This window comes from Xenopus laevis, chromosome 2L (assembly GCF_017654675.1).
Source record: "Xenopus laevis strain J_2021 chromosome 2L, Xenopus_laevis_v10.1, whole genome shotgun sequence".
Classification (NCBI taxonomy): domain Eukaryota; kingdom Metazoa; phylum Chordata; class Amphibia; order Anura; family Pipidae; genus Xenopus; species Xenopus laevis.
Window position 1 is genome coordinate 126,080,732 of NC_054373.1, and position 27,841 is coordinate 126,108,572.

At 36.5% G+C, this 27,841-nt stretch overlaps 2 protein-coding genes across 4 annotated transcripts in view; one reads left to right on the forward strand and one right to left on the reverse strand.

Annotated features, from left to right (window-relative positions):
• The window catches only part of ubac2.L (UBA domain containing 2 L homeolog), an 83,347-nt gene that overhangs the window by 32,660 nt on the left and 22,846 nt on the right, over positions 1-27,841 (reverse strand). The gene's annotated exons all lie outside the window — the stretch shown is intronic.
• Positions 18-21,294, forward strand: LOC108708475 (G-protein coupled receptor 183). Its single transcript, XM_018247230.2, has 3 exons — positions 18-109; positions 16,922-16,997; positions 19,695-21,294. The coding sequence occupies exon 3, from the start codon at positions 19,720-19,722 to the stop codon at positions 20,800-20,802; it is 1,083 nt and encodes a 360-aa protein (XP_018102719.1). The 5' UTR covers positions 18-109; positions 16,922-16,997; positions 19,695-19,719; the 3' UTR covers positions 20,803-21,294.

The window sequence follows — 27,841 nt, forward strand, 5'->3', positions numbered from 1 at the left end:
GTGCTGATTTCAACACCAACACATAGACACAAGCAACCTCCTGAAACAAGACAGAAAGGAGGAACTACTTGTAATTCAATGATCCCAGACTGAAAGAATCATCTGCACAGTGAGTATGGTTTCAGGCTTACCATTTTTACCTCGTTTTTCCACACACAGTTTTTATACATCTCTCTCTCTATACAGTATATATATATATATATATATCTACCATGTGTCCATTCATTTTTAACTACAACTACTACTATTATGCCTGTGTTTGAAATGGTGTGAATGGAAATATAACTAAGATTAAGGATAGTAACATACTCCCCAACATAGTGAGGAATTCAATTTAATGAATTAATGAATGAATTAAAGGAGCAATCCAATGAATTGTATGAAATATCATGCAAAAAAAAAAAAAAAAAAGATACAGGTGTGTTAGGTTGTACCACACATCTCCATTCTTTAACTATCTTTAACCACCCATTAGCACCACACAGTGCAAATGTAGTTGCATTCCATATAGATAACTTGAGCGTACACAGCCGTAAGGCTAAACTTTTAATGTGATTGGCATTTCCTTTGATGCATTAGGGTTTGCACAAAACGTGTAAGGCTTTGAGTACATCTGTTATTTCCCTAAATAACGTCTGCAGTTCTTTTACCTCACTTGTCCATGGGATCTGTGAGCACCTGCTGCTTTCTTCCTTGGTCTGATTTTCTACTTACATGGCTATGTACCAAGAATTTAATTATTGTATTTTGTTTGCTTTCTACACCCTATTTATTTAGTTATAAGATTACAGCAATATTTGTCTCTGTGTAGATGGCCATTGGCCATCAAGTTCAATTTCAAGTTCAATTTATTTGTGTCCTTAATTGATATTGTGCCTAAATATTATAGAGTGCTTTATAGAGAGCACAGTACTTATTTGCCTCTGCCCCCGTAGTGGATCTATCCATTTACTGTCCATGTAATTGACATAAAAAACTAGGGGCATTTTCATTAATAGGTAATTATATTTTATCCCCTGAAGTGTGGAAAAAAGCAAAGGGAGAACATACTAACCTTGGCTGGAAATTAACCTAAGACCTCTGTACTGGAAGGCATAGTTGCTAGCCAGTATGCAACCATGATGCTCCATTTACTTAATTTGCATTTATTGATTTATTTATTTTGATAACTATATAATTATCGACAAAGTTGAGTGGTTTTGGCTGCAAAACCTGGGGTGTGTGCAATGCCTAAGTTTCACAAAGCTTGATTACCAACATGAATCCAGCTATCAATTCCGGATTAAACAAATAGAAAAGAAGGAATGGATGTCGTATACATGTTATTAATTAGCCTCTTGCATACTCAGTATTTAATATTATATGCATTTGTACACCATCTTACCATTTAAACATAGATTTTTAACATATATTACTTTCAACTGTTGGGTCTCTTTGCACATGCTAGTCTATCAACTCCACAGCAGACATTAATAAATATGGGTACACAAATAACTGTAGCATCATCTGCTTGATGCTGCAGCCTACAAAAGACTCAGAGGCATAACATGGGTCCCTTGTCACAGCATTGATTTTCATATGACAGGGGCTTTTGGCTTGGAAGAAAATGGTACGGCAAGCCACATCAAGACAGCATCTGGTGGGCGTCACAGCAATTACTTTATTCCCCCTTCCACCGTTTTAACATGAATAAATCCTTAACTATCAAACTTGCAATTTTGCAGAAAGGCGTAACAGTTGTTACTATAGCACAATACATATTGCATCATCTTTCACATACAACATTAAAACGTGGTTAAGAAAATAACTGCCTGCAAGCATGCCATGTAAGAATAATGTATTTTTCAAGTTACACTGTCTCTTTAAAACTCCAAAGTGGCATACTAAATTTCTTAGAATTCAAGTTCCAGAGAATGTAAGCTGTCAAAATCTTTCCTCTCAAGATTTTAATGTTAGATTAAGACATCTCCACCCACAGGTGAATTTACCAAATCTACTGAAATGGCTTCCTAAAATTAAGTTTATTCTTCCGCTTTGCTGAATACTATGAAGATTAGATTAGAGGAGTGTACAGACATTTTCCCCTGCAGTGAAATAGGTTTTTGAGTCACTTTTTCTTCAAAAAACCTGAAGTAATGTGTCATTTGAAATTGAGACGATACTTGTCATTTTTTACATTAGACCTTAATTCTTTTATTTGGCATCCTTTCGCTGAAAGGTCAGTGTTTTCTGATTTTCGTGCTGTTACAGAAAATGTCACAGGATGATATGACTCACTACATAAGGAAAAACACATTTTCTGAAACTCAGAAACTGTGACTGCAACATGCATGAGGCTGTGTGCCATGTGCTTGTTTTTTAAATACAGAGTATTTGTATGTTACAGTACAAAATATACTTTTAAACATCCTTCTCGCGGTTTAAAGATAACCAAACCCTGAAAATGAATTAGGCAATAAATTCTATATTTTATATACAGTTACAATTATATATACTAAGATCAATTAATCAGCCTAAAGGTTCAGCATCTCTAGAACAGTAATGATCCAAGCCTTCAAACTTGTCACAGGAGCTCACCATCTTAGATTTTGTTAGAAGTGTCAATAACTCTGCACATGCTCATTGTGCTCTATGCAAAGGGTAAATTGCTAATGATCAAGCAGAAAATTAAGTCTGTCTGTCATAGAAGCTGGTGCTACAGGGCTGATGATTACATTCTGATGCTAATTGCACTGGTTTAGTTACCTGCCATCTGATGAGAATCCAAATTAATTACTAATCAGCCTTATTTTGTTACATGTATATTCTAGAATCTAGATATACTGTATATTGTGCCAGTCTCTAAGCTCAGGTAACTCACAGCAGCACAGAGCATGTGCATTGAATTGGCAAAAAAACAACATGGAGAGCTACTTGAGTATCTTCTACAGCACAGATCTTTACTGCTAAGGCCGGTGCTGATTTCAGCCTCTGACTGCTAGCAAAATCTTCTTGTCTGTTCGCCTCAGGAAGCTTCGGTGTGAACATACTTGGTGGATTTTGAAAGAAACGCAAGCCTTTGTATTTCGTGATGAAATCCACTGAGATTGTTCACCCCAGAGTCAACACAAGACTTCTGGACGCTAGCAGACAAGAAGATTTGGCTAGCGGTCGGGGTCTGCGGATTTTGGCAGGCTGATTTCTGCCCTGTCTGGCCCTAGCCAAAAGTGGGGGCCCAGAAACAGCCCTGGTGGGTCCTGGGCCCCCCAGTCCGACCCTGCCTGTAAGACTAATATGGGAAGACACCTGTACTGCAGGCCAATTTTTTTCTGGTTGGAAGGTTATAATAATATTTAAACCATTCATCCCATGAAATATAAAATGGATAATTACAGCACACCCCTGTTGCACTCCAACCATGCCCAATGGGACTATCAGGAAGTATGCTAAATGTTGCAAACACTAGTTTAGGCTTTTCCATTGACATATGCAAATAATCTACAAAGCCACAATGTACTTTTTAGGTCAATGGCAATTTGAAGCAGTAAAACTGGGAGATTACTTTTAACAAAATATAAACCAAGTTTGGATAATTGCAACTAAATATATATATGTTAATTCAATAACAGACTTTTGCAGAAACAACGAGAGTAGATTTACAGATTTAATATGCTGGTGTGTTATGGCCTTAATGAATTGGTGTCTTCTTACTAATGTATCTATTATTTTGGTGGTACTTTTTTTATTCTTGAAGAGTAGCCTAGGTAATTTTATAGAACATTCTTTAATGAAGCAACTATACTTAGAAGGTTTCTCAGAACCTTAGCATAGAAGACGCATTTTGCTTTATCTTGTTTTGCTTTTTCTTGTCTATTCTAGTGTGCTAGAGAATAATTTTGCCTGTAGATTACAAGACAATAAGAACAATCTCTCACTTAAAGGAAAACTATACCCCCAAAATGAATACTTAAGCAACAGATCAGATCAGAGGTTATATCAAATTGAATGACATATTAAAGAATCTTACCAAACTGGAATATATATTTACATAAATATTGCCTTTTTAGGTGACTGTCCCCCATGAGATCGTTCTACATTCCTGTAAATTAAGTGTTATCATTGTTTTAAGAATCAATGGCACCCAACTAATTTCTCAATACAGTACTCAGAGTTCACGAGGGCCCATGCCTGAGATTCTGCATTTTGCATGTCAAGTTGTTCTCCAAGAAGTTTGCTGGGACATAGAACACACAGCACTTCCATTTAACTACCAAGTTACAAATGTAATGGCCCTTTGTCTTGATATTAAACCAGTTAATGGTTGTTCTGTAACAACCATCTTTTAGGTTTTACTTCATTTCAATTTCCACAATGAGTGGGTCCATAATGGCATGATTACATAACTTGCACATTTAACCTGTGATTTAAGATTTAAAAGGGTGGTCACCTTTAAGGTAACGTTTAGTATGTTATAGTTGTAAGCCAATTCTAAGCAACTTTTCAATTAGGTTTTGTTATTTATTATTTTTTTTATAGTTATCTGCCTTTTTCTTCTGACTCTTTGCAGCTTTGAATTGGGCGTCGCTGACCCCTTCTAAAAAGCAAATACTCTGTAAGGCTATAAATGTATTGTTATTGCAAATTTTTATTACTCATCTTCCTATTCAGGCCTCTTCCGTTCATATTCCAGTTTCTTATTCACATCAATGCATGGTTGCTAGGATAATTTGGACCCTAGCTACCAAATTGCTTAAAATTCAAATTGAAGAGCTGCTGAATAAAAAGCTAAATAACAAAAGCAATTGCAGTTTGTCTCAGAATTTTACTCTCTACATCATACTAAAAGTTATCTCAAAGGTGAACAACCCCTTTAAAAGTCTTTTTTGTGGGTGTTTTCTTTTTGTTTCCAAGTGTAAGCTATTCGATGTTTATTAGGTCTGCTAACAGCTTATGCTTTGCGATATACAATGGCTTTGATAAGTTTAACATTGTCAGCGATTTCTAGGGGATTGAGGACCATGGGGCTCATTACTAACACGGAAGATCAATATAACAGGTGATGTTTTCTATAGCAATCAACAAGTACTATGATTTGATCAGTCACCTACAAGTTAGAAAACAAAAATCTGATTGAAAGCAATACCCTGGTCAGGAGACACATCCCAAGAAATGCTACCATGCAGGGACGTGCCAGCCTATGAATACTATGACCAGAGGTAAATAGTTAGGACTACCATATGAGGTTTACCTTTATGTGGTATAGTGGCTTGCCAATTTTATGATCATAACTTTATCACTACAAATCCATGTTTTTTTTAAAATAGATACTAATTTTTTTTTGGTTCAAGTGAGGTTTATTGAAACAAGACACATGACAGTGAACATTTCAGCATACTCAAACATTTCGCCAATGCGCAGATTGGCATCAACATATATTCAACAGCGTCAGAGCAGTAATGTATCATAGTAAATACAACTATTTTAAGTGCATCCATTGATTACATAAGAAACGACAAATGATTTGAATCTTGTACAAGCATGTTACAATATTTCTGTCTATGCATAAATTTCAATCTACCCATCAGCTTATTGTACTTTATTCAATAGGGTGTAGTTAACCTTTGTGTACACGTGACCCTATTCGTAATAACCTGCATCAACTAATGGTCAGTGATCGGGATTACCCTTTCTAGCTGTTCCCATCCCAGCATGGATTGGGGAGATCAGCCATTGAGCTCTTATTCATTTTCCAAAATCCACAACTGCCATATTTTCATATTAAGGTTAGAGGAACCCTTCCGCCTAGCAATGAGGTCCTCCATTTTTTGCAAGTCTTGGACTGCCTTAAGCCATACTTGGTATGTGGGGGGTTCAGACGCTTTCCAGTTTTGCGTAAAAATCTTTCTGGCCAGGAATAGCAATTTCTGAAGCATCAGTCGGAGCGGGTTTGGTAATTGGAGTTGGGTGGTCCATACCTAGTAAGAACCATTGGGGATCCAATGGTATCTCAAACCCCAGCATCTTGGTAATACAGGCCTGTATGCTCACCCAGTAGGGATGTAATTTGGAGCACGACCATAAGGTATGAAGTATTGTTCCCTCCTCCGTGTCACACCTCAAGCAAGTGGATGGTATTTCTGGATTTAGCTTATGCAGCAGTGAACTTGAGTAGCACGCCCTATGCAGTAGGTAAAGTTGTAATATTCTGTATTTGTAGATGGGAGAGATCAGTAGGGGTATGTGAAGTGCCTGATGCCACTGTTCATCCGAGAAAAGCTTCAGATCAGATTCCCAACGCTCTCTGGATTTCAGTGGGACTTTTAGTATATTAGTGTTTTGTAAAGCTTTGTAAAAGGAGGATATCTTATGGCTGTGTTGATCTTGTCTGAACACCTCTGCTACAAGTGTATTAGACAGGGTATAATCACATGTCCTAAGCGCTTTCCTCACTGAACCTCTCACCTTATGATATATCAGCCATTGCGTAGGGGGGATAGCAAATGTTTCTACAAGAGTAGCAAATGAAACCAAAAATAGATAAAAATCTGATTGGTTGCTATAGGCAGCATCACTGGTAATATTTATCTTTAATGTTAAAGGAGCAGTAACACCAAAAGCATGTGTTTTAAAGCAATAAATATAATGTACTGTTTGACTGCATTCATTTATTTACTTCAAAAACACTACTATAATTTATATAAAAACAGTGATAGCCATGGGGGCAGCCAGTCAAGGCTCAGGTTACATAGCAGATAACAGATGCACTGTGTAAAATACCATTGTATTCCTTTTCAAAGTTTATCTGTTATCTTCTAGGTAACCTGTGCCTTTTCTCTTTTTTCAGTTTAAGGGTAGTGGCACACTGGGAGATTTAGTTGTCTGCGATAAATATTTGATACTGTGGGCGTCTAATCTCCCAGAAATGCCTTCCCAATGTGAATTGGGATGGCATAAGCATTGTTCAGTTTTCTGAAGTTGCCTCACATGGAAACTTCGGGTGACTTCAGAAAACCGAAGCAATGCTTATGCCATCCTGCCGGCGATTAACAATCTTGCCAGTGGGAAGGCATTTCAGGAAGATTAGTTTCCCGCAGTAACAAAGATTTATCGCAGTCGACTAAATCTTCCCAGGTGCCCCCACCCTTAATGGCTGCCCCCATGGCAGCACAGCAGCCTATTTGTATAAACTATAGTAGTCTTTTTAAAGCAAACACATAACTTTCACCAATGCAGGACAACAGTACATTATATTTTAATCACTTTAAAACAAACACTTTTATTTTTTGGTGTTACTGCTCCTTTAATAAACACTACATACATAAACAGTTACACTAGGGGCCCATTTACTTAGTTTGAGTGAAGGAATATAATAAAAAAAACTTCGAATTTCGAATGTTTTTTTTGACTACTTCGACCATCGAATTGGCTACTTCGACTACGACTTTGAATTGAACGATTCAAACTAAAAATCGTTCGACTATTCGATAGTCGAAGTACTGTCTCTTTAAGAAATACTTCCACCCCCTACTTCACCACCTAAAACCTACCGAGGTCCAATGTTAGCCTATGGGGAAGGTCCCCATAGGCTTCCTAACAATTTTTAGGTCGAAGAAAAATCTTTCGATCGATGGATTAAAATCCTTCGAATCGAACGATTTTTCATAAGATCAAACTATTTACGGTAAATCCTTCGACTTCGATATTCTAAATCGAAGGATTTACATTCGGCAGTCGAATATCGAGGGTTAATTAACCCTCGATATTTGACCATAAGTAAATTTGCCCCTAAGGGACCTGTTTATCATGTGGTGTAAAAACCGGAGGAATAATTTGCCACATATCGGCAGGCATCAGATTGTTAAATATAGTGTAATTTTATATTACACGCTTTTTCTTTGAGCAACTTCTGCCGGAAATTATTTACAAAGGTCTGAAGCAGTGTAAAATAACGGCAGAAAATCTGGCATTCGCAAGGCATAAAATAATACACAGCTTGATAAATTCACCATTTATTTTACACAGCAAATTTTGTTTTATACAGCATGATAAATGTGCCCCTAAATCATTTAGTGTAACTGTTTATGATGCTTTTTTTCCCTCACCTATTCCAGGTATGCTCTGGCCCCAGCAAGTGCATATTCTCTTTAACTGACATGCCTATTGTATGGATTTAGTGTATATAGTTATATTAAAGATGCACCAAATCCTTAAATTAGATTTGGAATCCAGAAGCAAATCCTGGATTTTGTGCATCTCTAATCAATTAAGAAGGCTTAAAGTTGTCTAGAAACAGTATTCTGTGGATGTGAAAACACAATTTAAAAAAATTGATTAAACATACCTAACATGCACAGTTATTCCAATCAAAAGTAGAATGAAAATTATGGTAGTTGCTATATCAAATGAGATGCCTCCATAAGTGTGCTATACTGTAGCTGCATAAATAGATTGAGATAAGATAATTGCTTCCTACAGAACAATGTGTTTTTCTATAGAAGTTCAACAGATATTAAGTAGGTCACAATGTGGTTCTCAAGAAAGTTTTAGTTAATTGTTGAAAGCCAGGCTAAATTTTTGTAACTCATCAGATTCAGTTCTATGATGCAAAGCTATGATGCTATAGTAAAGCTACTAAAGCCTACAAAGCAGAATTGGACTGGGGTGTCCAAGGCCCTCTAGGGCTGCAACCCCAAAAGCCTTAATTTGCCCCTCAAGGACCTATCATCTGCTCGCTCGATCTGCTGCTGCGATCGAGCGAGCGGGGTGGGCCCAGGTGTCCCACTGGCTCAGTCTGACCCTACCACACAGAATTTCTGAACATTAAGTAACACTGCTTACCAAAATTCTAGTATGTAAAGTACTGTTTTGTACTGCATGCTGCTCAACTATCCCCTGCATTGTTCACACCTCAAATTCAGACTGTTAACGCCCTACAATGTTCACACTTGTATCTATGTAAGAACCTGCATAGCTCACACTTGTAAAACCGTGCATTAATCACACCTCACACTCTAAGTTCTCAAATTGTTCACACCTCATACAGACTGCAGGAGCAGCACTGTTATTGTGTCACTGTACAGTACATGTTTCCCTGTCTCCAATCCTGTTCCCCCTGTGCCCTACTCTTTCTCTGTGCCATACTTTGCCTGCGCTGCTTGCGGGAGGTGAACCTGGTGGGAGTTTGTTAGCATTTGGAAACACCAAGGTGTTTAATCATGTGCAAGCGGTTGCTGTGCTATCCATAGGAAGAATATGGATTTAAGGTTATGTATTAATATGACAACCTTTTTTCACATTTGAGTGATGAGTGATATCCCTGCAGTGAGCACCAACCATTTGGTTTTTTTGGTGTGCTATCACCATTTCTATGGGTATCTTCTTAATATTTCTTGTGATAACATGGGTGTGGTGTAAAGTGGGTGTGGTCAACACTGGCTTCCATTATCGATCCTTCACCACAAAAGCCAGAAAACCTCTGGCCTTGGAACCACAGAAGTTGGACAGCACTGTTCTATGGGATTAAGGACCAGACATGTCATTCAGTCATTTCTCAAACCCATGGCCGCTCCTGCCATGAGGCAAGGTGAGAACAAAAAAAAGCCGCCTCTTGTAAATTTAAGAGCCCAATTTCCAGGTTTTAAACCGGAAATTCGGCTCCGCTACTGCAAAGAGCGCAATTGCTCTCAATGCACTAGCGATGCTGCCCCCTTTTGACTCGCACCGGAGCTGATTTTTAAGCGTGGAGCAGGAGAGGGAGGGCAGCATCTGGGCTGCTGCCTCAAGTGACAGCAGCCCCAGGATCGGCACTGCTCAAAGCACAGTAAACATCTGAGATGTACAGTAGAATCCCACTTTTACAATTTCACAGGGTCCACAAAAAATGTATGTAAAATCCAGTAAACTGTAAAAATAAATAAAAAAAAGATGAAAAGAACCCTGCTTACCTGCACCAGACCACAAAGAAACAATGTCATATTTGGGAAAATGTTATTTCCAGGTACATAAAAGCCGAGTTCCACTGAATTTAATACCTCCAAAATGATTTTGTATCCCTTTTCTTATCAGTGCATATTAACAATGACATGCTACCTTGATGGAAATATTACATAATCACTATATACATGCCTTACGCCTGCAGTCTGCAATATGATAAAATGTGTTATTCACACGGATGGCTACTGACGTAACCCATTTCCTGAGTACAAATAAACCAATACCAAATATTAATAAGTTTATACAAAACTGGTATGCTTTTTTTTAGTAGAAATAGCAAAATATATCTTGGTACAGTGGGCATTAAAAGACAAACAGGAACAGGAAGTATTCAATAATAATTGAGGTTACCCATTACTGCTGTTAGCAGGCATTGCTAGACAAAACAAAGAAAACCCAATGCCACAGGGTCAAAATATATATTAGTTTCAGTACATTTACCATCTACTTACAAAGCAACACATTTACCACCTTTATTTGAACTGAAATCATATAAAGGTGTTAAACATAAGCACAGCATTAAAGATCCTTTTTCAAGCAGCTGTTAAGAACTACACGCTAAAAATCAATATGGTTAGGAATGCCATATGTGTATTGCCCCAGCCTAATGGTTTAGCATCTTTATATTAGTAATAATTTAGGCCTTCAAAGTTGTCATAGGAGCTCCCCATCTTGGATTTTATCAAAAGTGTGAGTAACACTCACAGGCTCAGTGTGCTTTGAGCAGTGGTTGAGAAGCTAAGCTTAGGGGTTGTCACAAATCATCAAGCAAAAAATTAGGTTTGTCTGTCATAAGATGATGCTACAGGGCTGATTATTGAATGCTGATGCTAATTGCACAGTTTTAGAGCTGCCACGTACTATTAATGTGAATTATTTACAAATCAGCCATATATTGGGACATCAATCAACATCAATAGTAGTAATATTATTTTATTATTAACATGTATTTATATAGCGCCAACATATTGCGTAGCACTGTAAAGCAAATGTGATTATACAACTAAATCACATGAATTATATACATATAACATATGGAGTTACATACATCACAATCAATACTGGTACAAAAAGGTGAAGGCCCTATGCATAGGTATACACTCTAAAGGGAATGGAGTAATACACAAGGTGTGGGAGTGGGCAAGATCGAATTAAGTGGGTGAGAAATGTGGTACTGTATGTGGTGTTGCGTTTGGTAGTTAAGCAGTGAGGGTAGGCTTCTCGAAAGCAGTGCGTTTTAAGAAATTTCTTGAAAGCAGAAAGGTTGGGAGTAAGTCGGACAGACCGTGGGAGAGAGTTCCAGAGGTGGGGTGCAGCCCTTGCAAAGTCTTGAATGCGAGCATGTGATGAAGTAATGAGAGAAGAGTTGAGTAGCAGGTCAGTAGAGGAGCGTAGTAAGCGGTTGGGTGAGTATATAGAGATGAGTTCAGAGATGTAGGGTGGGGCAGAGTTATGAAGTGCTTTTGAAAGTCAGTGTCATTAATTTGAATTTGATTCTGAAAGGTAGCGGAAGCCAGTGCAGGGATTGACAGAATGGCGAGGCAGAGGAGGAGCGGTTGCTGAGGTGTATAAGCCTCGCAGCAGTGTTCATTATGGACTGGAGAGGTGACAGTCTCTGGAGGGGAAGGCCAATTAAAAGAGAGTTACAGTAGTCTAGATGTGATATGACGAGAGAGTGAATAAGAATTTTGGCAGCATCTTGGGTGATAAATGATCGTATTTTGGATATGTTCTTTAGGTGGAATTGACATGATTTAATAAGTGACTGGATATGAGGAGTGAATGCCAGGGCAGAATCTAGGATAACCCCAAGGCACCGGGCCTGGGGAGAGGGGGTGATAGTGGAATTGTTAACTATGATGGATACTTCCATCATAGTACTACTTGCTTCCTGTTAGACCATTTACTGCAGAGGATATTAAAGGAGTGATTCACCTTTAAGTTAACTTTTAGTATGTTATAGAATTGCCAATCATAAGCAACTTTTCAATTAGTCTTCATTATTTATTTTTCAAAGTTTATAAAATTATTTGCCTTTTTCTTCTAGCTCTTTCTATCTTTCAAACATGGGTCACTGACCTTATCTAAAAACAAATGCTCCTTAAATCTACAAATGTAGTTATGGCTTTTTGGGCCTCTCCTATTCATATTCCAGTCTCTTATTAAAATCAGTGCATGGTTGCAAGGGTGATTTGGACCCTAGATACCAGATTGCTAAATTGCAAATAGGAGAGCTGCTGAATAAAAAGCTTAATAACTCAAAAACAACAATTATAGTGTGTCTGGTAATTATGGAGAATGGGAGAGCCCTTAGTTAGAATAAAGATGGAACCCTGGACAAAATGAATAAATATATGTAGACATTAAATAATAAAGGATAAAATATAAACGGAGACGAATACAAAGTAATAACTGATAATACACATTGTGGTACAGGATAATAAAAAGAAAAAAAAGTTTTAAAAGAAAAAAAAAAAAGTATGGTATTTTGCAAATATTCCTTCGGTTAAAGTGACATTATTTCGTTATTGATTAAATAAGAGGAGGGAAAGAGTGCAATATTGACATTATGGTATTAATTCTAGTAACATATATACGGCTTCCATCATTTAGAATCTCTTCAAATATTAGATCAACTTAACAATTATTATTTCCTTCTACTGATAGTAACATCTTTTTGCCAAAATTATTTTATGCCAGTCTGTGAGAATGAACCTTTTTAGAACGAGTCCACAAATATAAGACAAAGAATTCTATTTATTATGTAATTTGATTCAAAAAGAACATATGGGTGGATGACAATTGAGCCAAGTGATTTATCTATTTTAACTGTATTTAGATTTCATACTTACATAAGACTTCTTTAATGCTGTGAACACGTCACTCATACCACAACGATTTAAGGTGTTTTTGATAGGGATTCAACATACTGTGTTATTAGGAATAGTGGTTAAGGTAATGATGACACCTAATTCTAAGGGAAAGCATATAGGTGCAAAAGGTTCATGCTTATGACTGCAATAGTCATGTAATTAAATGCAAAGCTAATTAGCCATGCTGAATCAGAACAATGGAAATAACCAGGGGCATGAAAATAAATGTCCACCAAGAACTTTTTTGACAAGGGAATGAATTTTTATTGTTTTGTATGTTGGTAGTTACCCATATAGATACAGTATATTATATATTGGTATCACAAATCATCAAATGAATAAACACTAACATTTTCTAGATTAGACCAAGTAAAATTAAACATTCTCCGTTGCCTTGTGTTACTTTGTAAAACTCACAATAGCTGCAAAATTACAGCTAAGTTTATGTCCCTCTTTGCAGAAGTGGCTGTTGTTTGCTACTAAGGTTACAACACCCAAGTGTTTTGAGTCTGACATGGACAGAAGCATCAGAAAATTCACTTGTCACTCTATCCCTCCCACCCAATAAATCCACTCAACCATATATGGCAAAGTTTATATTCCTTATCAAAAGCATTTATTTTAAAGCAAAGGTTTAAAGGTTTGTCTAATATACTACATATACTGGTTGGATTCATACTGGATATAAATGACACCCTTTATCTTATTAGAGTCTTTATTTTACTTTGTTTAGTAAGTTCCCATAGCAGGATTGCAACATGCATTCATCTGAAGCATTGCGGTCAGGGTTAGCACACAGGATCAAGCAATGTTGAGAACCTTGATTTCCTTGTACATACTGCTGCAAATGTTTTAATCATTATTGGTTGTTAGTGTCTAGATTATGAATGCTGTCTCATATTCCCAGCCATGACAGTAGTTCTAATGAAAACTGTTGGTATAATCTTTATACTTTACACGTGAGTAGATGACAGGTAGTGGGGCCCATCTACAAATAATCTCCCTTCTAGAATAAACTGCCAAATTAATATGTCTGTAAAATATGTATATCTGCATGACTATTTAACTTGAAAACAATACAGAATAAAGTATGGCTATTTTTCAATGGTTATAATATTTATTAGCAAAATAGTTAATGCACCCTTTCCTATAACTTATCAGCTCTGTAACCATAAATAACAGATGATTGCAGGTAATAGAACAAGGGAAAATAAAGTGATAAACAAATAACGTGTTTCAAAATTTATATACAACTTTAAATCCATTTAAATGTTTGAATAAATGTATAGGTAAAGTTGCCCAAACTCAGTTTACAAAATCCTCTCTGAACTGTTTTAGAAACATTGGTAGGTAGATAATAGGGAACATTTACTCCTCCAAAAAAGATTAAAACAACCTGCTCAACATTCGTATACTGATCATAAACTGATAACAAGGTTGGATCAGTTGTATTTGATAACCCCACCCAAGTATTTACAACAGCGGAACTGCAGGCAATATGCACCCCAGGAAGGAAGAAGCCTAATAATCTCACATGAAAGCTGGCCTTAATGAATACTGTTAAACATTCTTGCTCGTTACTGACAAATCTGAGCAGTCAAACATTACACACACACCCTTCCCCTCAGCTAGAATGACAATGGCGATTTTTCATTCTAGCCAGCGGGAAGGCAGTTCGGGGAGATTGTTGCTCCAAAGAAGAGGAGATTTGTCGCAGGGGTTTATCTACCCGAATCTGCCCTTGTGCATTTACCCTAAGGGGCCCATTTATTAAACCTCAATTTTTTTCTGGTCGAGTTCTTGAGGGGAAAAACTCATTTTCATGGAAAAATAAAAACTACATTTTTTGGAAATGTATTATACCCCAAAGCTGCTAAAAATCTGAAATACGCCATCATAAATGGTGCTCGGTTTTGTCACAGTGTTTTTTCGCTTTGAATTTTTGTAGAAAAATGATTGATAAATGAGTTTAATTCATAGAAGGGAGTTAGGTTGACTTTGTTTTAAGAAAAAAATTAGATTTTTTATTAAATTAAATTTGAGTTTTAGTAAATACACCCCTACGTGTTTTTCCGCCCTATGTGTGCAGCCACTGACAAGAACAGTATACACAAGCTGGATTTAATAAAAAACACATATTGGATTCTCTGGACAAAATCTGACCAATGTGTGCAGTAATACTGTTCCTGCAGGGCCGGAACTAGGGGTAGGCACAAGAGGCACCTGCCTAGGGCGCAAATATGTGGGGGCACCGGGCAGGTACCTTTTCAAAAGTTTTCTGCCTACCCCTAGTCCAGGTCGCTCGCTCCCCTGCTGCTCTCACCCCCTCCTCTCTCTTCTTCTCCCCCTAGCACGCTTCCCTCCCTCCGTCCCCTTCCCCCGCCCTTCCCCTTCATTACTCTGCCAGTGTCTTCTTATTGTGCACACTCACACATATGCACAGTACTGAACGTGCGACCGCGCACACGGTAGCTTGGCTACGAAGCCCCCACTGGCAATTCTTAAGTAAGAGTACATGGCTTGGCACGAGCCCCTTGTGTGCTCTAAGGCCACCTTAGGGTTTTTTTTTAGTTCAAAGAAACTTGAAAACCCTTAAAACTTGAATGTGTGCTTATTTATTAAAAAGCTTGAATCTCAAAAACTAAACCATTTAAAATCATGAAAAAAAATTTAATCCAGTAAAATCACATTCTATTGATTATTTTCAATGAGTCTACCAAATACTTGAAAAACTCCAACTGAAAAAAAGTGCTTGAAATTTGCTCCCTATGCCTTCTATATGAACTTGTCAGCTTTCAGATGCCAAATGTTTACATTCGACATTTTCCCTATTTTGCGTGTAATAAATCTCGAAAATTCGAGTTTCACAAATCATAATGTCTATTGCAGAAAAAAACGTGAATTCTATGGCAAAGTTATCACTAAATTAGGTGAGATCTTTGTGAGCACATATTACATCCCTCTGCTTGTTGCCCTTTCTGCACATGTGAATTTCTCCTAAGCAAAACACTTTTTCACAGACTTACATTTCCCACATGAATGCAGGTGCTGCCAACTTAATTTATTTTTTTCAGCGTCTTTCTTAAGCAGTTATGTTTGGCAATTACACATTTATTATTCAGATGCTCACCAACTTAAAGATGTGGTTCGGGTGCAACTGACCTGACCCGCTTACCCGCTATGCATAGTTAGAAACCAGGGTCACTCACCGCTCTCAGTGGGGAACAATATTTCAATGTTCCATGTTGGACGCGCACTCCAGGAACTCTTCGGACGCGGTGTAGAGTAAAAAAAAAGCTTTATTTCACATCAGGTAACCAAACACCTGAAAAGAAAAAATAAAGCTTTTCTTTTACTCCGCGTCTGAGGAGTTCTTGGAGTGCGCAACATGGAACGTTACATTTCCCACAGACTTACATTTCACACAGCATAAAAAAACGTTTCACAAATTATCACATCACAGAATTTGGAGCGTACTTTGACTGCTAAAAGCCAGAGAATACATTCTGAAAAAAAAGCAGCGGAGTACATGGGTAAATGCTTTAAACTGTTCAAACCTTTTGATTGTGAAGAGTTGTGAAAACTTTCAAATCAGTGGAAAGTTTTTCCATATATTAAACAAGTTGGAAAAAAAACATTAAACCAAGATCTGCCCCTAAGCCAATCCTAAAAACAGTGACACACAGTGAACTTTACTAGAAAAAACAATGCAACCTTCCCCAAAGTGGACTTAATCTGTCGGCAGTTTATATCTGCTCGTGTATGGGGTCCATAAGGCTCGGGGGGGGGCTTTAACAACATAATGGTCTATCTATGGTATATTTTCAATTTTACTCCATGTTTCCACATCTTCCTTTGTAAAACACATGGACAAAAACTATAATTAATATACACAGCCCATGCTTGAAGCAGATAGGCTCTTTCTGTACCACTATGACTTTGTGCACACAGAATAGTTCTCAATGGTACAAGAAAATTGTGAGGAAATGTAACCAAAGATTTATGCATTTCAGTGATGTATAGACAAAGCAATTGCAAACCTCTAAAACTGCCTTTTTCACTGCCATTGCTCCTAGGTGTAATTACACGTAGTCAAAAAAAATCAGCAGAATTTGATGTATGGAAGAATGTAAACGTTGTTAACAGAGGAAGGTAAGTGCATGCAAATAATTTTCTTTTGTCCATATCATTTTTCATTTGTGTGTTAATATTTAGTCATTCTTCCGTCATTAGAAATGGACAATGGAGTATATTTATCAAAGAGTGAAGTCAAAGATTGAGTCCGCTTGAATGAAATACCACCTCTCTCCATTCATTTCTATGGGATTTTTAAAGGCGTAGTTATCATAGGGTGAAAGTGATCATTCACCATTTGATAAGAATGCCTTTAAAAATCCCATAGAAATCAATGAAGAGAGGCTGTATTTCACTCTAGCGGACTGTGGCGATCTCTAACTTTACTCTTTGATAAATATACCCCAATGTATCATTAAGATCAATTTTAATTACTACCCACAATTGTTTGTGTTAAAAAATGCAAAATAAAAACTTGAAGGTGTTGTTCACCTTCCAAACACTTTTTTTCAGTTCAGTTGACTTCAGATTGTTCCCCAGAAATAAAGACTTTTTTTCAATTACTTTCCATTATGTATTTTTTACTGTTCTTCCAAAATCTAAGTTTAAAGTTGAATGTTTCTGTCTCTGGTGTTTGAGTTTGGCAGCTCAGTAATTCAGGTGCAAATTCTAAATGGTTACAATTTTGTAACATTTAATTGATATATTATTGAGCAGCATCTCTGGAGTATTAGCAACTATTGTATCAATTCTAACAGCTGCCTGTAATGAAACCCAGAGATTCTGCCCAGCAGGGACAAAAATACAAAAAAGGTATCAACTAAATGTATCAATTTACAACAGTTTACAGGGTAGGCGACCCCCCCCTCCCAGAGCTGATTTCACAGATGAAAAATGATACTTTACACTTTAATATATTAGAAAAATATTAGAAAAATGGTGATGTATAGAAAATAGAAAGTAATTGGAAAAAGTCGTTATTTCTGGTGATCTGAAAACAACTTGTTGTTTGAAGGTGAACAACCCCTTTAAAAAAATAAATAATATATAATCGCTATGCTGTTCATATATTGCAAAATTCATTGAAGCCACTTTAACTTGTGATATATAATCACATAATTTCCATTTGTTACATATAGCCTTATGTTATCCCATTATATCCTCTACAGTCATATGAAAATGTTTGGGAACCCCTCTTAATTCTTTGAAGTTTTGTTTATCATTGGCTGAGCTTTCAAAGTAGCAACTTCCTTTTAATATAGAACATGCCTGGAAACAGTAGTATTTCAGCATGATATAAAGTTTATTGGATTAACAAAAAATATGCAATATGCATCATAAAATTAGACAGGTGCATAAATGTGGGCACCCCAACAGAGATATTACATCAATACTTAGTTGAGCCTCCTTTTGCAAATGTAACAGCCTCTAGATGCCTCCTATAGCCTTTGATGATGTGTGGATTCTGGATGGCGGAAATCTCTCCAGTTTAGTTATATCTGATGGCTGCTGAGCATGGACAGCCTGCTTCAAATCATCCCATAGATTTTCCATGATATTCAAGTCGGGGGACTGTAACGACCATTCCAGAATATTGTACTTCTCCTTCTGCATAAATGCTTTTGTAGATTTCGAAGTGTGTTTAGGGTCATTGTCTTGTTGAAATATCCAACCCCTGCATAACTTCAACTTTGTGACTGATGCTTGAACATGATGCTGAAGAATTTGTTGATATTGGGTTGAATTCTCACCCTCGACTTTAACAAGGGCCCCAGTCTCTGAACTAGCTACACAGTCCCCCACAGCATGATGGACCCTCCACCAAGTTTGACAGTAGATAGCAGGGTTTTTTCTTGGAATGCGGTGTTCTTCTTCCACCATGCAAAGCACTTTTTGTTATGACCAAATAACTAAAATTTTTTTCTCCAAAGCACTTAGTTACAAAATGACTGTGGCTTGTCTAAATGAGCGACTCTGTTTGTGTTTGCGTGAGTGCAGAAATTGTGCAAATTGCGCTGAATTGTAGAATGATGTACAGATACACCATCTGCAGCAAGATGTTCTTGCAGGTCTTTGGAGGTGATCGTTGGGTTGTCTGTAACCATTTTCACAATACTCCGCATATGCCGCTCCTGTATTTCTCTTGGCCTGCCAGACCTGGGTTTTACAGCAACTGTGCCTGTGGCCTTTCATTTCCTGATTACATTCCTTGTTGAGGTTGAAACGGACAGTTTAAACCTCTGAGATAGCTTTTTGTAGCCTTCCCCTAAACCATGATACTTAACAGTCTTTGTTTTTAGATCTTTTAAAGCATTGCTTTGAGGATCCCATGTTGTCACTCTTCAGAGGAGAGTCAAACAGAAGCACAACTTGCAATTAGCCATCTTAAATACCTTTTCTCATGATTGGACACACCTGCCTATGAAGTTCAAGGCTCAACTAGCTAATCCAACCAATTTGGTGTTGCCAGTAATCAGTATTGAGCAGTTACATGCATTAAAATTAGCAAAATTAAAAATTAAAAGTTTTTCACATCTGATTTCATATAACTGAATACTGCTTCACTAAAAATCTTTGTTCAGAAGACACCCCAGTACTCAGATGTTCCTGGGAAATGAAAGACATACCACTGTTATCTTTTTTGTTGAATGTGGAGTAAATTATTATGCAGACTGAGAGGGGTTTCCAAACTTTTTCATATGACTGTATTTCATAATGTTTATGGTATGCAGAAATGAAAAACCTAATATGCAGGTATTTCCTTTCTCCCCTCAGAAAATAAGGAAGAATATTTGTAAACATGGCTTACACTACGTCAATTACTCTTATGACACAAAATTATTCCAATACAAGCACATGTGATTTGTACAGTCACAGCAACACAGCACGGATTGCCATGCCACTGTTTTACAGTTTTGTTTTGTTGTTTGGACTGTTTGGTAATCTTTTGGCTTTACTGGTAATACACCAAAATAGAAGAAAGTTGAACTCGACCACGCTATACTCCACAAACCTAGTAATTTCAGACATTCTGTTTGCTACCGCTTTACCCACAAGAATAACGTACTATGCTCTAGGATTTCACTGGCCTTTCGGGGAGACTCTCTGCAGAATCACCTCCTTGTTTTTTTATATCAATACCTACGCAGGAGTAAATTTCATGACATGTTTGAGCATAGATCGCTTCTTTGCAGTGGTGCATCCACATCGCTACAACAAGATGAGAAGAGAAAAGTATGCAAAGCTCATCTGTGTTTTTGTTTGGGTGATTGTATTTTCCCAAACCTTTCCACTTCTTTTACAGCAAATGTCAAAAGAGGAATGGAATGGAAAAGTTTCATGCATGGAATACCCAAATTTTGAAACAATGCCAAATCTGCCATTTATGCTTCTTGGTGCATGCTTTATTGGATATGTTATTCCTTTAGGAATAATATTGGTTTGCTATACCAAAATAAGCACAAAACTTTGCCACATAACAAAGGAAAACCCTCTGTCTGAAAAGTCGGGAACAAACAAGAAAGCTATTGATACAATAATTTTAATTATTGTTGTGTTTTTAATTTGCTTCACCCCATATCATGTAGCCATCATACAACATATGATTAAGAAGCTGATATACAATCCAGACTGCACTGAGCAGCAACAATTTCAGATCTGCCTTCACATTACTGTGTGTCTAATGAATTTAAACAGTTGCTTGGATCCGTTTATTTACTTTTTTGCATGCAAAGGATACAACCGAAAAGTCATGAAAATACTGAAACGCCAAGTAAGCGTATCTTCATCCAGTGCCACCAGACCAGCTGCTGAGGAAAGTTCACGTGATATTGCTGAAAGTCAGTTGATGGTTCCAACAAACATTTCCTTTAGACACAATTAAATCCATGAGCAGATCAGTGTTGAAACATCCTCTAAAAGTGAGTGATGGCCAAGTAATGTGCACACACAGCTCCAGTATCTTTATTGTGTGTCTTTGTATTAACATTTTTGTATGACACATAAGTAATTACAAAATTAACAACCTGTCATCCAGCTATTCCTCTTCTAAAAAACACAGCTCATTCATATCAAAGTGATGAAGTGGTCCATTCATTGGAAACTATAGCTAAAGCTATATTTGAGATATTTGTGATATTCACAAAATGAACTTTGCATGTATATATAGGTATATATGTGGACAAGCTGAACAAAAATTCAAAGGAACTTAAGGTAAAGGACAGCTGCCAGACACAGAAACAAATGTCTTGTACTTAGCCCTTATATTGAATGAAGTGAAAGTATCCATAGAGCACACATCTAAAGGGGAACTATAGCGAAAATTAAAATTTAATTTAAGCTTCAGCATACTAAAACAATAAGTTTAGAATACTAAATAGAAAATATTTCTGAAATAATGAAGTGTATCTTCACTATTCATCTCTCACCATCTGTTTCTCTTCATTATCTCTTCATGCAGGAGTTAGGTGTCAGATAATCATTGACAGTTAGATCCAATATATCTTATAGGGGGGCTCATTTTGCCTAGAAGATGTATTAGAGCTCACTCTATTAAAATCACCAGACATCATGTCTCGCTACATGCTGGATTTGTGCAAAAGGCAGCTATTTTGTTAGATGTTGTTTGTACTGGAATCGGTTTTTTGAGTGAGCTCCAATACATCTGCTAGGAAAGGAATATCTATATAAAGTTGATTATTTCAGAAACAATGCAGAATATTTAATTGATTAGATTTAGAAAGTTTCCTATTTCAGTATGAGGAAGCTTATATTAAATAGTCATTTTTGCGATAGTTCCCCTTTAATTCTACTGGAGGATTACTATTTCTTTGTCCCAAAAGATGTAATGATCAATACTGAATCACATAGCATCTAAAGTGCCTTGACAAGCCATGTGTAGTCACTCCCCTGAGTAAAACCAGCTCTGCTCCCTGAACTGTGCAGCAGTGCCTGAGAGCCATTACCCCAGACCCAATATTAAAAGTGCCTACCTTTTACAGGGGTGCTGTGTCAATTAGGCAAGTTGAGAAACTAGATGCCCTGAACCTCAGTAAACAATATTCTAGAATTAATCTATATAGGGCATAAGGACACACACTTTCAGTTGTTGTTCAATACTAGCTAGCAATTTCTATGATGGGTTTACTAAATGTACCTCATGACAATTTATGCATTAGTGAAATCTATCACAGAAATACAGACCAGTCGCCGCAAGAAATTTACCCACAAAGAACTTTAGCAAATTTTAGTTTTAGGTCATTCGTAGAAGTCTGTTACAAAAGAGATTATTTTCCCGACATTATATTTCTCTGTTTCTATCAGGCTGCATTTTGTGGTGTACCATTATTTCCTGTTTTACTATTTAAGAGAGCCAGAAAGACATCACACACTTTAACCTATTTTAAAGATATCTAAAAGTTAAAACGTGAATCAAAGTATGCATAAAACAAAAAGAGATGGGCACTTTCACTTATTTAATTAACCTCAGCTGTGGCAACTTTCTTTTTTTTAAACTTTAGCTTTGTAAAATGGCAGAAGTGAAATTAAATATTTACAAGGAGAATACAAATGTTAAGCCCAGAATTATATTATGTGGCATTCAATGTGTGCAAAAAACACAAAGTTATATAGGTTGTGATTTTTATTAGTAATAATTTCATCATCAGTAAATTATATTAGGGATGCACCGATTCCAGGATTCGGTTTGGGATTCGGCCGAATCCGAATCCTAATTTGCATATGCAAATTAGGGGGGGGAGGGAAATCGCATGACTTTTTGTCACAAAACAAGGAAGAAAAAATAATTTCCCCTTTCAACCCCTAATTTGCATATGTAAATTAGGGTTTGGATTTGGTTCGGTATTCGGCCGAATCTTTCACGAAGGATTCGGAGGTTCGGCCGAATCCAAAATAGTGGATTCGGTGCATCCCTAAATTATATGTTTTAGATTCAAAGCAAAATATAACCAACGATAGATGCCTCAAGTCGAAGGAACTATTCCAACATACAAAAAGGGGATAGAACAATGTACATTCCCTGGTGCCATTGTTTTTACAGTAATTGATTCCGTTTCTAAACTAAAACCAGGGTTCATTTACAAATGCAATCACACATGCAAAGACTTGGAATATATGAATTTGATATTGTGCAAAATTGTGTGATCAGCAGTGATGCTTCTCCCCACAATGTAAATGTGCAGCTTGTGTGAGATTCACATAAAGTTCAAGTTGTTGTGGATGCCACTAAGCAGATGCCCATAACTATGCCAACCTGATGTACTTTGCACTTGCTAAGGGTTTTTAAGTGCAAATGTAAGATTAAGGCACAGCGTGACCAAGCCACCATACTATGTCAATATAAACATATGGAATTTCTAAACATTTACTTCTTATCAGACTATTCAAAAGGTGGAACCTTGTTTGGCTGCATTTCTCAGGAAAACTGTACATTAACCACAGTCCTGGCCTCACAGGCAAACCTTCCCCTGCTGTAGCTTTTTATAAGGAGAAATCACGAAGACCAGCAGCCATTTTTTAAAGGCATAGGGCTACCATTAAAAGAGACAGGTGAGGGTGTTCTACAGCTTCATGAATATTTTGGCTGCCTTCCTGCAGAATAACTGACTGGCCTGGCGAAATTTGCTTCCAACATACAAAAAGACAACTGATTGTCGCACATTACCGGGACCCTTTTTTTTAATGTTTTAATAAATAATTTGTTGTTTGTGATGCATACATTCTTCAACACATGGGTTTCTAAAACTTCTACGTAATTTTTACATAACGTATATGTTTCATGTAAAATATTTCTGTTACATTTTTCATGCACTTCAAATAAATGCTGAGCAGTGTTTTATCACCAATACAAGTTTCCATATTTTAAAACTGTATTGGAGCACTCTCTTTGTCTTGCTTAGCTTGCTTATCTTAGACACACTGCATTTAATGTCAAAGAATATGGTATTTTAGATTGTAAGCTCTTTTGGGCAGGGCCCTCTTGTATGATATATTGTTTCAGTTTTGAAGTAAATCTCTATGTTCATTGTATATACCCACTTATTGTACAGTGCTGCAGAATATCTATAGTGCTTTACAAATATGCATTCATAATAAAAATAAGTGAGTTTTAGTTACAGCAGATCAGCCTCAGAAGGCTGTGACAATTAAACCACTTGTGTGGTCTACACATTAGGGCTCAAAATGCAGCAATGCACAATCATTGTGGTCTTAATCTTGTGTTACAACGATAGCTAAAATCTCATCCATAAATGGTAACAAAACCCTCCACTCTGTGAAAGTACGGAAGGGGTGTTTTCAGCAGATTCTACTTCCCTATGCAAGCACAATATTAAGTAGAACTTTTTTTAGTTATTATTTTTTTTTTTTTTTTTTAAAGTTTAACTAGAAATTCAACTTTGCTTTAGTACCAAATATTTTTCTAATATATTGAGTTCCATTACAAGTTTAAGACAAAATTCGATTTTTTTTCTTAAGTGACTTGAAAACATTAAGCTAAAACCTAACATCATAATTCAGGCCAGGATTTTATGTTCAACAGACAAAGTTTCTTGCTTTTGTTTTGTCTGGGTCAATTGCAATCCCAGAATTCTTATATTTACCCCCGCTTTCTTACTCAAACATATTCCCTACAGATCACACTCAGTGCCTACAAGCCAAATGTGGGGTGAGTAGTAAGTGAGTGAACCTCCCCTCGAAAGGTTTTTTTAAATATGTTTTACAGTTAAAGACATATTTACAGTGCTGAATCAAAAGAGTTCCTTTCAAAGAGGGATGTTAAGTGTGGCAAATCAAAATGAACAGTTTTAATTCCACAACTGGTTATTATGTATATAAATTATGTAAATATTAACACATTACACTGCATATAATATGCCGGAATACGCTACGCCAGAATATTATGTAAGAATGCTTTGAACTTGTTATGAATAAAAGTCTAGGCTATACACAATGATTTGTGAAGGCATTATGAATAAACAGTTTATCTGACTAAATTTGGTTATAGATTTCCTTTAAACCAAATATGAAAAAACAAAGCTATGTCAGACAATTTTAATTAAAATTCGAAAATCGAGATTTATCAAACTTTGACCCTTGGAGCAATTCAGATTCGACTATTTGCCACCGAAAACCAATTTGGTTATAGATTTCCTTTAAACCAAATATGAAAAAACAAAGCTATGTGAGACAATTTTAATTCAAATTCAAAAATTTAGATTTATCAAACCTTGACATAGTAACATAGTAACATAGTAAGTAAGGTTGAAAAAAGACACATGTCCATCGAATTCAACCTTTTTTTTTTTTTTTATTAACTACCTATCTGCCAGTTGATCCAGAGGAAGGCAAAAAACCCATCTGAAGCCTCTCCAATTTGCCTTAGAGGGGGAAAAATTCCTTCCTGACTCCAAAATGGCAATCGGACTAGTCCCTGGATCAACTTGGACTATGAGCTATTTCCCATAACCCTGTATTCCCTCACTTGCTAAAAAGCAATCCAACCCCTTCTTAAAGCTATCTTTGACCCTTGGAACAATTCAGATTCGACTATTTGCCACCTAAAACCATCAGAGTTCATGTATAATTCAATGGGAGAGGTCCAGTAACCAATTTGAAGATGTTAATAGCCGTCAAGTTTTTTTTCAGAGAAAAAAACAATTTGATTCGAGTTTTCTAATCAGTTATATTTGTTTGTGTTTTAAACTTTCAAATATTTTCTTAAATAACCTCCCAATCGAATTTCGAGTTTATTAAAAAAATTCACATGAATTCGAAATTCGAACTTTGATAAATACATAATGATATTTTGTAATTGGTTTTAATTTTTTATTATTTGTGGTTTTTGAGTTATTAAGATTTTTATTCAGCAGCTCTCCAGTTTGCAGTATAAGTAAACTGGTTGCTAGGGTTGAAATTACCCTAGCAACCATGCACTGATTTGAATAAGAGACTGGAATATGAATAGGAGAGGCCTGAATAGAAAGATCAGGTATAGCACTATCAATAAATATGTAGCCTCACAGAGCATTTGTTTTTAAACTGTCAGTGACGCCCATTTGAAAGCTTCAAAGAAAAAGGCAAATAATTCTAAAACTATAAAAAATAAATAATGAAAACAAATTGAAAAGTTACATACTAAAAGTTACCTGTAAGGTGAACCATCCCTTTAAGATAAGCAAGTCTCTTGGAATAACGGATACTTGTAGCTTAAACGGAATTTCACCTTCATTAACAAAACTGTAATAATACATAAAACATGTACCTAAAATGTATTCAAACTTTCCATAGCCTGCCAATTTATGTAAAATGGACTTAGGTGGTTGTGACCATAAAAAAGGGCATGGTCAAAAAAACATTTTTGTCCCCCTTTCCATTTTTCAAATGTTGGGAGGTATGCTTTGGCAAAGTGTTGAGTACAATAGCCAAAACTTGGATTTTCTACTCAGTCTAAAAAAAAACATAGGGATCACTTTACTATATATGGTGGCGTAATGTCTGCAGGTATCTGTGGCTGTCGACGCCCGCCGACAAAACGCACGTGACAAGTCGGATGGAGTCGCACGCATGAAGATATAATTGGACTAAATGAAAACACATGGTCCAACTGTCGGATGAAGACGCTGCTTTCTGCGTCCACATCCAACAGTCATGTTGCGTCGCATGTAATGTAGTTGTTACCTCTGACTTTTCATTCAGTCCAATTATATCTTCACGCATGCGACTCCATCCAACTTGTAGTGTGTGTTTTGCCGGCGGGCGTCGTTCCGAAGAAAACCGATTTTGGAGTCCAGCCCTAAAGCAATTACAATGCTTGCCTAGAGAAAAAAAAATTAAAAAATAGTGGCATGGGAAAATAAAGAAGACTGAATTGCTCAAATAAGAGAAAAGGGGAGTTGGACAGAAGAGATTAGGAAAATGCCATAGTTGTTATAGCAAGACTTTACCTAGAGGAAGTAAAAAAACCAAATGCACATGCATATTCTTCAATTCACAACAGAAAATCTACATATACCCACAAAACTCAGAACTCTTTCCAAGGAGCCATGTTATCCCTAATTTTTGTGTGGAACCCCATGTTGTTTAGTCTAGGTCATCATAAAGGCACAGAATTGCCAGACACAACAATATTTCTCATTGCAAAGCAGACAACTGGAAAATCCCTGCAATAAGTTTAAAACTAAAGATGGATATATATTACAGTGATATAATAAAATATGAAAAGTTGTCTTTTACAAACACTGGAGTGCTGGTCAATCTAGGATATATATATATATATATATATATCTCTTTATAAACCTTTCTCAAGCCTTTTCTCAAACGTTCGTTTTTTTGTTTGAATAAAACTCTTTTCTCCACTTTAAGACCTGTGAGTGCTATCTTTTCTTGAGCCATTGCACATACTTTTATATAGCTCTGCATCCAGGCACCTTATACATGTAAACGTGTTGTGCCAGCATTCTTCGTTATATATATATATATATATATATATATATATATATATAATTTATTAGTTACACAGGACTGACGTTTCAGCCTTCCCCAACTGAGAAAGGCCTTGGGGAGGCCGAAACGTCAGTCCTGTGTAGCTAATAAATTATTAACCTGTGAGTGCCGATCTTTCTACAGTTGTTGGCGATATTTTGTTGTTTCTGCACCCAGGCAAATTAATTCCTTTTTTCGAGAGTGCTGGCAACCTTTGGAGCTATTTATATATATATATATATATATATATATATATATATATATATATATATATATATATATATATATATATATATATATATATATATATTTTTTTTTTTTTTATATCAGGTAGAAAGGACATCTCAGCTGGGTCTCTAGTCTTTCTCAAAGGCTGGGGGAAAAGAATCTGCCTGTTGCTAGTGAAAGTGGACCCCCCCCCT